Below are 12,128 nucleotides of genomic sequence, written 5' to 3'. Positions count from 1 at the left end.
CTACAGGAAAATTTGATCAAGCAAACAAATGACCACGGTAAGTATGCAGTTGAATATGTGGACGATGGTGAAGGCAACATGATTGCAGTTAAAGATCCTATGAAAGTGTTAAGCAAAGGTGCAACAAAGGTAGATGAGAGCCGCCCTGTCTCGAAAAATGGTAGACCACTCTCTTTTGATGAGTTGAAAACCCGGTGCGGCGCTTGCAAATTGCTAGGACACACTAGACGTAGCAAGAAATGCAAACTAAATCAGAAGTAAGTGTTTGTATGCATTGTGGATTATTAATTTTTTATCATTCATTAACTTATCTTGTCTTTCATCATGTGCAGAAAAGTGGAGAAGGAAGAAGAGTAGAACACCGAAAATGCATAGGAGCTCTCGGGTGCTACGCCCCCCTATATTCAGAAATAATTTAGTAATTCAAAAAAAGTCAAAAAAATCATGGAACTTTTTATGGAATCAAACATGACCAAGCATTGCACTCGTATAAAAAGATTGAATAGGAAATGACTTTTATTGTATCCGGGGTCAAAGATTTCCCCCGAAAATGCTAGATACAAGTACTATTCATGCTATATTGTCGTCATAAATTTGTTTTTTGCCCTGAAGTCAACGAGAATTATTCCTTGGCCGAAATTTTTATATGAGTACAATACCTAGTCATATTTGGTTCAAAAATATATCCGGGATTTTTTTGACTTTTTTTGAATTATTAAATTATTTTTGGATATAGGGGGGTGGAGCACCCGAGTGCTCCTAATCCGCTTCCAATAGAACACTTGCTTCAATTATTTACTGTGTTATGACCGGGGCGGGAGGTAGAAAGAATATTGTACATTTCCCCTCCTCATGTCCTAACTGCCGTTAAATAAGTAACTGTACCACTCTCCTCCCCACCACGCACTCACCCACCTCCCACGGGCGCCGGTTCGAACTCCCCTCTTATCCCCACCTATAGTAGATCGAAAAACGCTCGCCGGCGACTGCTACAACCGCCTCTATGGAGAGAAGCCTCGGCTGGCAGCAAGCGATGATCGAGCTCGCCAGCGGTGACGAGGCGTGGCGTGCACAGTTGATGGAGGTGTGCGGCTGGTTCCCCAGCACGGAGATGTTGGTCAACCACGCGCGTGGCCTCGTCAAAGTCCTCACTGACGGCGAGAAGAAGCACGCCTTCCCCGATGGGCGAGGAGGACGTCGTGCAGATGGTAGCGTCGGTCGCCGTCGAGGGTGGCAAGACAATGCCCATCGACATCGAGCTCCTTCCCCTCCTCCCTGACATAGTGAAGGTGGAAGAAGAGGAGGTGGCTCAGGATCAGGTGGCGCAGCTGTCGAAGAGGACGGCGGTCAAGAAGAATACTTCTATGTGTGTGGTGCGCCGCTCACGCCGCCTCAAATTTCTGAAGAAGTGAAGATGGGCATAGTTGCTGAAGGAGGAGGAAGCCGCTGGTTATCTTTAGTTAGGTATGCTGTTATATGTTTCAGCATATATGTTAACAATATTTTGGGTTTGATGTTGGTTAGGTATGCTGGTATATGTAAGCATATAAGTTATGCAATCGGTACGGTTTGGTCGGATTCTATGTGACTGAAGAACTGAATATCTAGTGCTCACCCTATGTGTCAAGTTCAGTAAAATTTCAGAATATGTACGACAAATATCTAGTGCTCACCCTATCTGTCAAGTTCACCCTATGATTATGTATTGTTGCTTTACTTCAGTGCTGCATCAAAGGTGTAGGTGCTGCTAGAAGTTGCTCCTATGTTGCAACAATACAATGAACTAGGCTGCTGCACAAATCAGTAGTGCCCATGTGTATCACTTACCAAATACATAACATGCCAAATGTGCATTGTCTGCCAAATATGAAACATGCCAAATGTGCATCACTTACCAAATATAGATCATGATGGCCTAATGATGACATGTGACGAGGGGGAACTACCAACAGATTGTGCCTGATGATGACATGCAGATAGCTCTACATGTTTGTGAAGAGCAAAAAGTGGTTGCCAACCTGTGATGTCCCCAGATCCAGAGTATTAGTAATCTGTCTATGATGGTTCCTTGCAGGACTTTGTTGCTAATCATTTGCACTAATTGTCCTGTCTGATGACACAGCTGCTGCAGTCTAGTGGTTGGCCTTGGTGACTGGTATTGGTATGGACACCTGTATGTTAGAAGACATTTTGGTCAACCCTTTTGTTGATAAATTAATACATGGTTCTCTCAATTTTCTAGTGGAGCCTGGCTAGACATACTGGTTAACCTTTTGTTGATAGATTGATACATGGCTGTCTCCTGTGAATTGTGATTGATCATAACTTCAGAAGACCTCTGCATTTTGTTTTTGAGATGGCACCCTTTTGCTAATCATTTGCCATTCCATGGATGAAGAAAGTTAAGTCGGATGAAACAGGACTCTGATGATGAAGGCATCATCAGTTATGATGACAGGTCTCAGGATAGAATAACAGTCTGCATTTGAAGTTTGGAGCCAAGGAAGAAAACAGGTGCAGGCCACACAGAGTATACAACTATACAAGGACGTGCGCGTCGAGGACAAGACAACAGTGGGCACCAAGTCAGCGGCACAGATCAAGATGGGGGTGCCTGTGCTGGAGAACATCAGCTACCAAGAGGTGGTGGACACCGGCGCGTGGAAGGGGGCGGTGAGGATGCAGGGCATCCAGGGCGCGCCGTTCAAGGTGGTCTGCACGGCAAGCGTGTCGTGGAACTAAGCCGACGTCAAGGGCGTGTTGGCCGGCGGCACCATGCGTGCCGCTGCCGGGCACCCACGCCGGCTCCTGCCGGTCCCCAACCGACACGCTCGCTGTCGACCAGATCACCGTGTAGCAGTGCTCCTACTCACTCGCTGCTCCTGCTTCCCCCGCTTCTGCAACAGCAGGGCGGTCAACTAGTAGCTAGTCTGGCTAATCAAGCTCACCAGGTCACTCAGCTTCTCAATTATGTATTGCTGATGAGACTACTCTCAAACGAAATGAAACAGTACAACAACAATAACAATCTTGGAGTATATATATATATATATATATATATATATATATATATATATATTACATGTCAAACTTGGTGTTTCTCACACCTGTTTACATCCAAAGTTTACCTCTTGCTGACTAGCTCTATGTTCAGACTTTTGATTCTCCTCCTAATTTTGGCCATTTGCATAGTTTGTATGTTCTGACATTCGAACAGAGTATCAGGAAATTTTCCCAGTAAGCTTGTTTGACGAAAGGTTTAGTTTGTAAAGTGATGTAAGGCTGCTAAGCTGAATAGGTATGTTACCCTCAAGATTGTTCTGGCTAAGGTCTAAATACGAGAGTTGTTGCAAGTTCCCTAAGGTGGGTGGTATAGATCCTCCAAATTTATTGTTTCCTAGATTGAGGTAAGTCAACTGAGTAAGCTGGTCAAGGAGTGGTATAGGGCCTTCAAATTTATTGTTTGCTAGACTGAGCTCTTCCAACTGAGTAAGCTGACCAAGGGGTGGTATAGGGCCTTCAAATTTATTGTTTCCTAGATTGAGCTCTTCCAACTGAGCAAGCTGACCAAGGGGTGGTATAGGGCCTTCAAATTTATTGTTTCCTAGATTGAGCTCTTCCAACTGAGCAAGCTGGCCAAGGGATGATGGCAATGGCCAATGAAGCTGTTCGCATCGAGGGAAAGACCTCTTAACTGTGTTAGCTTCCCAATCCATTCTCCAACCGTACCTGTTAAATTGTTATTTCCTAGATTGAGCTCTTCCAACTGAGCAAGCTGGCCAAGGGATGATGGCAATGGCCCAATGAAGCTGTTCGCATAGAGGAAAAGAACTCTTAACTGTGTTAGCTTCCCAATCCATTCTCCAACCGTACCTGTTAAATTGTTATTTCCTAATGCAAACTCTTCCAGCCATGTAGCATTGCCTAGTGAAGCCGGAATTTGACCTTCAAACATGTTGTCATGCAAAGAAAGCATTTGGAGATTTGGTAGGTCGTCTCCCATGTTAGGAGGCAGTTCCTTGCTTAGCATATTCGACTCCAAGCCTAATATTTGAAGAGAATTAGAAAGGTTGAAGAGACACCGTGGGAATCCACCTGACAAGCTATTTCCTCCTAGGAGCAACCTCCACATATTTGTCAGTTTCCCAAGCTCATCGGGGATACGTCCAGTCAGATTATTGTACGAAACGCCAAGTCTTTGCATGCTTGTGATATTGCCGAGGATTGGCGGGATTGTTCCGGTGAGATCATTATCAGATAGTCCTAAAAGTATGAGGTTGGAGAGGAGGCCTACTTTTGGAGGAATTTCACCTGCTAGGAAGTTCGTAGTGAGGCGTATTTTCCTTAAGCTGGAACAGTTGGTAATTGCATCTGGGATACTATCATGCAACCGGTTACTGCTTAGGTCAAGGACCTGAATCTTTTGCAGATGGTTCAGTGGAGGTAACCGGCCAGAGAAGCTATTTTTGGACAGGTTCAGGGTTCTGAGGAACGTAAGGTTCCCTATGGAGGAGCTGATTTGGCCAGTTAGGTTTAGGCCAAAGAGTTGAAGCGCCACCACGCGCCCTGGATGCTTACGACTGCATCTCACTCCCGGCCACATGCAGTGGTTGGCGCTGGAGTTCCAAGAGCTGAACCATCCGGAGGGATCAGAAGTAATCCCATGCTTGAAAGCTTGCAGCCAGAGCACATCCGTGCTGTTATCAGGGGGCGTTGCGCAATTGATTTTGCTAGCACCCAAAGAGAACTGCAGCAACGCCAATAGTAGAAGCATGGCGGGGGGTCTGGGTCGATTGGGATGCGCAGAGGCCATTGCTACCTGCAAAATATAAAATATAAGCATCAAAATGGAAGGTTATTGGTAAACTTGTTATGACTTGCTTTAGAGTAAACCTGATCATTCGTCTGACCGGGTCGGGGTTCCGGCCAGGCTTGGCAAAGCCAGAAGCAAAAATCCCAAGCCCGGCCTGGCCCGAAGCACATAAACGGCCTGGCCTGGCCCGTAGCACATAAACTATGGTAGTCCATGCATAGGTTTACTTTAGATTATCTCCAGCTGATTCCCTAAAAAACTATAGAGGAGTAAATTTGAGAGCTAGCCATACCTAGCCGAACTCTTAGACGGTTAGAAGAGTATAAAAATTAAGAGTTGCCTCCAAAAGCAGTCCAAATCTCTTATTTTTACTAATCCAGAGCCACCACAGAAAAAAAAATCATTCTCCTTTCTCATGAACGATGCCTCTTTTTGCTGCCTCCACCAACGCATGTCGCCACCGCCGTCCCGGGAATGAAACCTACACTGCCCACACACCACCGACCGCCCTTCTCCGGCGTTTGAATCTCGCCGGCGGTGAGGAATTTCATGAAATTGGCCGCAAGAGGTGTGAGAAGGCGGCGCCTAGGTGCATCCGTGTGTTCACCGGTATGCCCAGGTGCAGCCGGGTGTGCCCCGAGCGCGCGTGCGTGTGTGTGATATGTGCGTGTGTGTGTGTGTGTGCGTGCGTGTGTGTGTGCGCGCGGCTGTGCATGAGTGTGCTTGCATGCAGCCGACAACACAACGTGCAAGCTGCAGCCGTTCCTTGGGTAACAACTGCCGAGGGCGCCGTCAAGCTACTTCGGCTACGTGTGCATGTGTGCGCAGCTGTTTCGTTTGTGTGTGCTGCCTCCCCAATCATCTTTTTGACCCGCCGTTCTCTCCGTCCTTGCATCGGAAGGAAGAAGAAGGAAAAAGAAGATGAAGAGAGACTTTTATTTGGTGTTACTCATTTGAGAAGTTAAATTTAAGGGTTCTGCTAAATCCAGCCACTGTTTAACTCCTCAAATTATGAGTTAAGTTTTTTTTTTAGAAATGGAGGAGGACCCCCGGCCTCTGCATCGGGACGATGCATGCAGCCACTTTATTAATTATTCACACAAGACCTTACAAAGTCATACAACAATAAGACTAAAGCCACCGTCTATGCAACATCTGTCGCTACTCCTATCCAATTGATGAAGGGATGCTGATAGTCTGGGCCTAATACCGAACAGACCTCGCAGCCAAACCTATCATCTAAGACCTGAGGTCCCAACCAGGACATCTGCCGGGTATGGGGCACCTACCAGTCCGGCGCACTCCTCAACCAGGACGCCTGCCGGGTATGAGGCCGCCGCAGCCACCTGCCACCAATCCATCTTCAGTGCTGTACTGCTGCATCAACCTTGTTCGGTCTAACTGCCGTCGACGCCACCACGACGCCAGATAGCGCCACCTCCCTGCGCGAGTTCATCTCCGCGCATCGGACTCCGAATCTCCACAGCGCCATGCCGCCAAGATCCGCCGCCATCAATGTATAAGATGAAGTACCACTCCACCAAAGAAGTCGTCCTCTATTCCCCGAGCCCGTGTGTACCTCCATGAATGACGCCCCCAAGGGGGAAACGACACCAGAGCGTCGCCATCATCCGATCAACTGATCTAGGGTTTCCCCCGGAGGTAGCAGAGAGTGACCTTGAACTTCTCCACGGCGATGCCTTCAATAAGGGAACGACACAGACAGCGCCGCCACCGCCGGCCTTCGCAGTAGTCAAAAGCAAGTTTTCACTCAGATTTGTTCGAAGAAACTTCATCTCTCGTGCACGGGCCACCGCGTCCTGCGACGTCCCCGGGAGCGGGAACCCAAGATCCGCCGCCACTGGCGCCTCCAGAAGGACCACCACCCGACCGTCATCCCTGAAGGGGACGACGCCACCACCGTGCTCGGATCCGGCATCACGCCAACGCCTTCGGCCGCCCCCAATCAGATCGGTGAAGGAGGATAGCCAACACGAGCGCCCACCACCGCTTAGGACCGCCGGACAGCGCCCGAGCCCGACCACCCGAAGGATAACCGATCTGGGGCGGGAAACCCCAAATCCGCCGCCGCCAGCCCCCGCAGCGCCGCCGGGATCCCATCGGGCTGCCGCCCGAGCGCGCCAACTCCGCCTCCATGCTGTACGCCCAGGGACGCCGATGCATCTCAGCCAGAGGATCCCCTCGTGAAGAGAGGAGAAAGGCCCGCCGTCCGCCGTCTGCCGGGCGAGCTTCGCTCGCCGGCCTCCTTCGGCGGCGGCGGGGAAGAAGGGGAGGAGGGAGGTCGAGGGCGGCGGCGGTTGGGGCGCCCGAGTCGCCCCCCTGGAGGCGACGCGAGCGTAAGCGGTTAGGGGTGCTTCTGTAGATGTCCCTTAAGTATAAGAAGGCACACTAAGAAGTTAACATATAAGGGATCGGCTAGAGATGTTCTTATCTATCAATAAATTGATGTTTACTCGTATCCTTAGTAATGAGTTTTATCTTGTATGGATGATGGTTTTGCTCTTCAAATCAGCCTTCTAGCACCGTAGTTATCATGTTTTTTTTAGGGAGTGGTTGTTGAAAGACACAAAGATAATGTATTACTCCGTGAATAATATTACCTCCATTTTAAAATACAAGACATTTTAGTAGGCTAAAATGACCTACCAAAACATCTTATATTTTTTGTATGGAGGTAGTAGTATGGAGAAGAGAGAAAAGATGAGTACCGTTGCTTTAGGCCGGAGATCACAATACGACGACAGCCTTCTCTTCTTTTCCCAGTATATGCAAGTGTGAGTGCGCTGGATGATGCTCGGCTTGCTGAGGCCACAGGGGTTTAAAAAGACACTTACAGGAGCCTCAGGTCCACACACCTGCATATCATCTTCACCTCAAAAAATAAATACAAACTTGCAGCGAAGACCTGAAAAGTCCGTCAACCCTTAACTTTCACCTCCCGTCGCCACCATTATTGTTGTCCTTGTTTGAGCTGGACAACAGGGACGTTGTTGCCGCGTGCACAGCCTCGAAATCTCACACTCGCTTTTCAACCGGCGTTATACTTTCCTACGTTTTGCTACTCGTCTCTATCCTGAGTAGATATTTATGTGTGTTAGTACTTCTTTTAGGGATGTAACAACTCTTTATTCATGTAAGTTCAATTGAATCGTTACAACATCATTTGGCTTAAGAAACCACACATGCCTTCCTACGCCTGATGACAGAGAAAATTTAGCTAGCTATCAGCCTCAAAGTTTCTAGTCATGCTTTCAAACTCTAGTGAGCTAACTCGAATCTCTTTTATAATTGCACCATGCCGCCTGCCACCATGAGCTACAATGTTTCTTACTGCTGATGCACAATCCGGAGACACTAGGGCACAAAGGACATGGATTTGAGCCAAAAGTTGCCCAGCCAAAAAATTGGCGTTGACCACTCCCAGGACACCTGTTTGGATTGGTGCTAATTATTTGGCTCACCCCCGACTGCATGCACTCTCACAGTTCAATTTCACGCCAACTCTTGGCCATTCACGGGCGGGCAAAAGGTTCGCCAATTTTTTGGCTGGCCCACGAATTGGCAAGGTTATCACGGGCAACATCCAAACAGTCCCTAGGACCCGAGAGATGTTCAGATCGTTCACCAAAGCTAAAAGCTTCATGACATGCAAGAGCTTCTAAAGTGGGCACGTCTGTGATGCCCATGAAGGTGATCAACGACGAGCCCAAACTAATTTCCCAGGTGATCCCGGTATACCGCAGCGACTGCACCTCTATCTCCGTAACTTTCCACAACACCATCTACATTGATCTTACTTGTACCATGTGGTGGCCCGATCCAAGACTGACAAGCATGGCTCCGTACTGGATGGGTAGTGACACGCTGGTACTGAGAACTGACATTAATCTCAGAGATAAAATGCTTGATGAAAGAATGTGTCGACAGTGGCGATTGCATCTCTCCCAATCATAACCTGATCGAAAGCATCAAACTTTGGCAAATTAAAAATGAAGAAACAAACAAAACAGGGCTAATGTATCGGTCCAAAGTTCATTAAATTTGCCAGCGAATAGTATAGTTTGATCTAAACATCACCTTAATTCAAAAATGGCATTAAACTTTTACATAAGTATTTTGAGGTATACATCATAGTAACCAGGCGGACTAAAACCCTGGAAGCAAATATACTTTGGGAAACACCATAAGCTCCAGAGGACACCAGAACAAGTCATGTTCAGTAGTAGAGTTAGTAGGACGAGCCCAAAACTACCCCACAAAGCGTATGCCACTACGCAACTAAGCACTGTAGCATTTCAGAAACGCGCCAGCCCACAACTGTATCTACCAAAGCAATCACAAACGAAGATGCAGGAGCAGAGGAGAACTCGCAGGTTGACAGGTGTTTGCTGAAATGAAGGTGCAGTATGTTACTGCTCAATAACAACCTATGAAGTTTCTTCAAGAAGCCATCAAATAAGCTCGACCCCATACGACTTGGCAAAAGCATCAGAAACCCAATTTGGTCTGGATGAGGGGCGACATGTATGCAAATCTGATACTATTTGTATTCCAGAGAACCTTACAAATGAATGAATAAAGCCGATGGCTACACCCAAAATGAAAAGAGGAAAAAGGCTAGCACGTACAATTGTTCCTTTGCAAGGAAGCAACACGAGCAGTGATTCGAGCCAGGAACAGATCCAGCCATCCGTGAGTGGAAATTTACACTTCAGCACACATCATACGCTAGCCTGCAAGTCGCCAGCCATTATGCATCTATATCGATTTACAGAAGAAGAAAAAGAAATCATGCTTAGCAGGTGATGGCCAACAGTTGGGTGCACAAGCTAGGCACAAGTAGCTGAATGGATAGAATCCCCAAACTTGGCATCACTGAACGCTCTGTTTTCAGACGGATGGAGTAACATTGCAACAGTAACTCATATAAATCAAAATAAAGAAAGCAGCACTGGTGATTTTACCTTTGCATATTGAGATGTGTATCCGTAAGACACATCAACATGGCAATCAAATGTTCAAATAACTGTCACATCAAATCCATTCTTGCACATTAACAACACATTGCAACACTTGCAGACTTTTATTCGACAAAAGAACACCAACACTATAGAAGCACACACATAATCAACACATCAAAGCAATCAAGACAAATATTCCACCTGATGTCAAATAAGCAATGAGTATGATTGAAAATCTGAGAATGGTTCCTGTCAGATAGCAGCAGCAGGAGCAGCAGAGTAGTTGTTGTTCTTTCAGGGAAAAAAAGGTTTTAGTTGTTGTTGATACTTTTTCCTACTATAAATATACTCTTTGCGTTGCAGCCACAATATGTCCTGTAGATCTTTTTTTAAAGATGATGTTGATCTTAATCTTGTTGAGCCATGACATCCATCATTTACCACTGAATTCAACGTGGGACAACCGACAGTGCTACACACGTCCTCATTATTACTATAGTGCATTAAGCTCTGAGCAAAAAGAGCAGCTTTAGATCAAGAAACGAAGGAATCGAACTGCACATCAGCAAAACAGACATAGACTGATAGACAGGGTTATTTCTATGTACAAGTTTCTCAGATGATTCAGCTGGTACATTTCTTGGGGCCGAGAGATAGATGCACCCGCAGCAGCTTCATCGTATGAAATCTCCAGTGTATGAAGCCTGTTGTCGGCCAAGCTCTTCCATCCCATTCCATCTATCTGATATTCACATGGTTAACCTTGGCATCATCGAACACTCTGTATACTGAGTCGAGTAACACTGCAGCAGAAATCGTATAAATTAAAGAAGAAACAACATCACTTGTTTTGGGCAGTAATCGACGGGACAATCATCGACATTAGCAAGGAAAACAGCACTACAATTCTGGTATTTGGGTTGCAGTGATACATTACATTAACAGGCTAATCAAGCATTCAAATGACTGTCACGATCCCAGTCTTACAAACACGGTGGCAGACTGGTAGCCACCGTAATAAGAAACATACAGGCTTAGAATAGCTTTTATTTAACTGAAGAACAACAATGGTAGAGAAGCACGCCGATAAACAACACATCAAGATACACAAACAATACAAAGTCCTGTATGGATAAGCAAATAAGCGAGAACTAAGGTTGAGAGCGCGGGAGAAATGGTCTTCATAAGCACCAACGGTCAAACCATGTCCTCCACAGTGGAGGTGCTGATCTGGGAAGACGGCGGAGTGGCGCCGGTGTTTCTTCCTCCACTAGAAAGGTCCCTCCTCTGTACCCTTTCCGGCAGGGTCTCCATCCCCATGTGCGACAGCAGGAGCCAGATATGTGTGAGCAGCTCCCGCCCGGTGCCCAAACTCTTGGCGTGTAGGTACCCTCGGCACCTACTGGCCGAGAAGCAGAGTATCTCCACCCACACACCTTCGATCACCTCCCACATCTTCTCATCACCCAAACACAACAACATTTCAGAAATCTTCCAGGCATCATGGATAAAACGTTCCTGTGCAGCTGGATATTTCTTTGCATCAGGCAAAAAGTATATGTGAAGCATTGACTTAAAAAGCTGCCAGGTCTTGTGAATGGAACCTTCCCGAGCAGTCGGATGCCTCTCTCAATCCGGTGGCGGTTCCGTGCATCCTAGATCCTCTCTGCATTCTGTGCGCCGCAACTTGACGATTATTTTGTCCACAAGTCTTCTTTCAGCCTCCTCAGGTGATGGCCCTTTTCCCTTGAGGAACTTGAGGAGTGGCTTATTTCCCTTGAGAATCGCCATTAGCGATGGCTTGTCGTCCTTGAGGATTTTCTCCAGTTCAGCATTGGCATTCTTGAACAGATTCCGTCTCGTGCCAGGCAATAGCATCTCAGGCTTGACGAACAGTATGTATATCATGTAGTTGGAAATTTCTCTGCATCCCGTGGCCTTTACATGACAAGCTGATGTGTCGGCCTTTTGGTAGAAGCACAAGTCCCTTGCAATGTGCCAGAGAAGGACACTCTCATCAAACGACCTGTTTAGCCCCCATTCCTGATCTTGGTCGCATCCTTTATGCTGAATAGTCCATTGACCCCTCTGATCACTGAACCTCCTGTAACTGGCAACATCTACTATCTGTTCCTCCCAACAACATTTTACATATCCAAGAACCAACTCTGTAATTCTTAAAGATGAGGAGCATGACTTCATGCACCAACGATGGTCAAGAAAGTCCTTGCAGTTGAAGGAACTAAGGACGCACATCTTCTTGTTGTGCCTTTTGTTGCGGACAAAGAAATTTACTAGGCTATACTGGGAAACCATGCCAAGCGATATCAGGA

The 12,128-nt window shown here is 46.8% G+C and overlaps 1 protein-coding gene across 2 annotated transcripts; it reads right to left on the bottom strand.

Annotated features, from left to right (window-relative positions):
• Positions 1–3,089: 3,089 nt before the first annotated feature.
• On the bottom strand, positions 3,090–7,792 carry LOC123151018 (LRR receptor-like serine/threonine-protein kinase EFR). 2 transcript variants are annotated; one of them, XM_044570807.1, is made up of 4 exons: positions 7,543–7,792; positions 4,894–5,072; positions 3,739–4,819; positions 3,090–3,667 (listed from the first exon to the last, which is right to left on the bottom strand). In XM_044570807.1, exons 2-4 carry the CDS (start codon positions 5,026–5,028, stop codon positions 3,222–3,224), a joined length of 1,662 nt encoding a protein of 553 aa, XP_044426742.1. In that variant the 5' UTR covers positions 5,029–5,072; positions 7,543–7,792; the 3' UTR covers positions 3,090–3,221. The 2 variants fall into 2 exon arrangements, 1 of the variants encoding a protein (XP_044426742.1); XR_006475453.1 differs by lacking the exons at positions 3,090–3,667; positions 3,739–4,819; positions 4,894–5,072 and adding an exon at positions 6,910–7,202 and having other exon boundaries at positions 7,543–7,618.
• Between the last annotated feature and the right edge of the window lie 4,336 nt (positions 7,793–12,128).

The sequence above is a fragment of the Triticum aestivum genome, chromosome 7A, assembly GCF_018294505.1.
Source record: "Triticum aestivum cultivar Chinese Spring chromosome 7A, IWGSC CS RefSeq v2.1, whole genome shotgun sequence".
NCBI lineage: Eukaryota > Viridiplantae > Streptophyta > Magnoliopsida > Poales > Poaceae > Triticum > Triticum aestivum.
The sequence above is the reverse complement of the archived record's forward strand: the minus strand, read 5'-3'. Positions and strand labels throughout refer to the sequence as shown.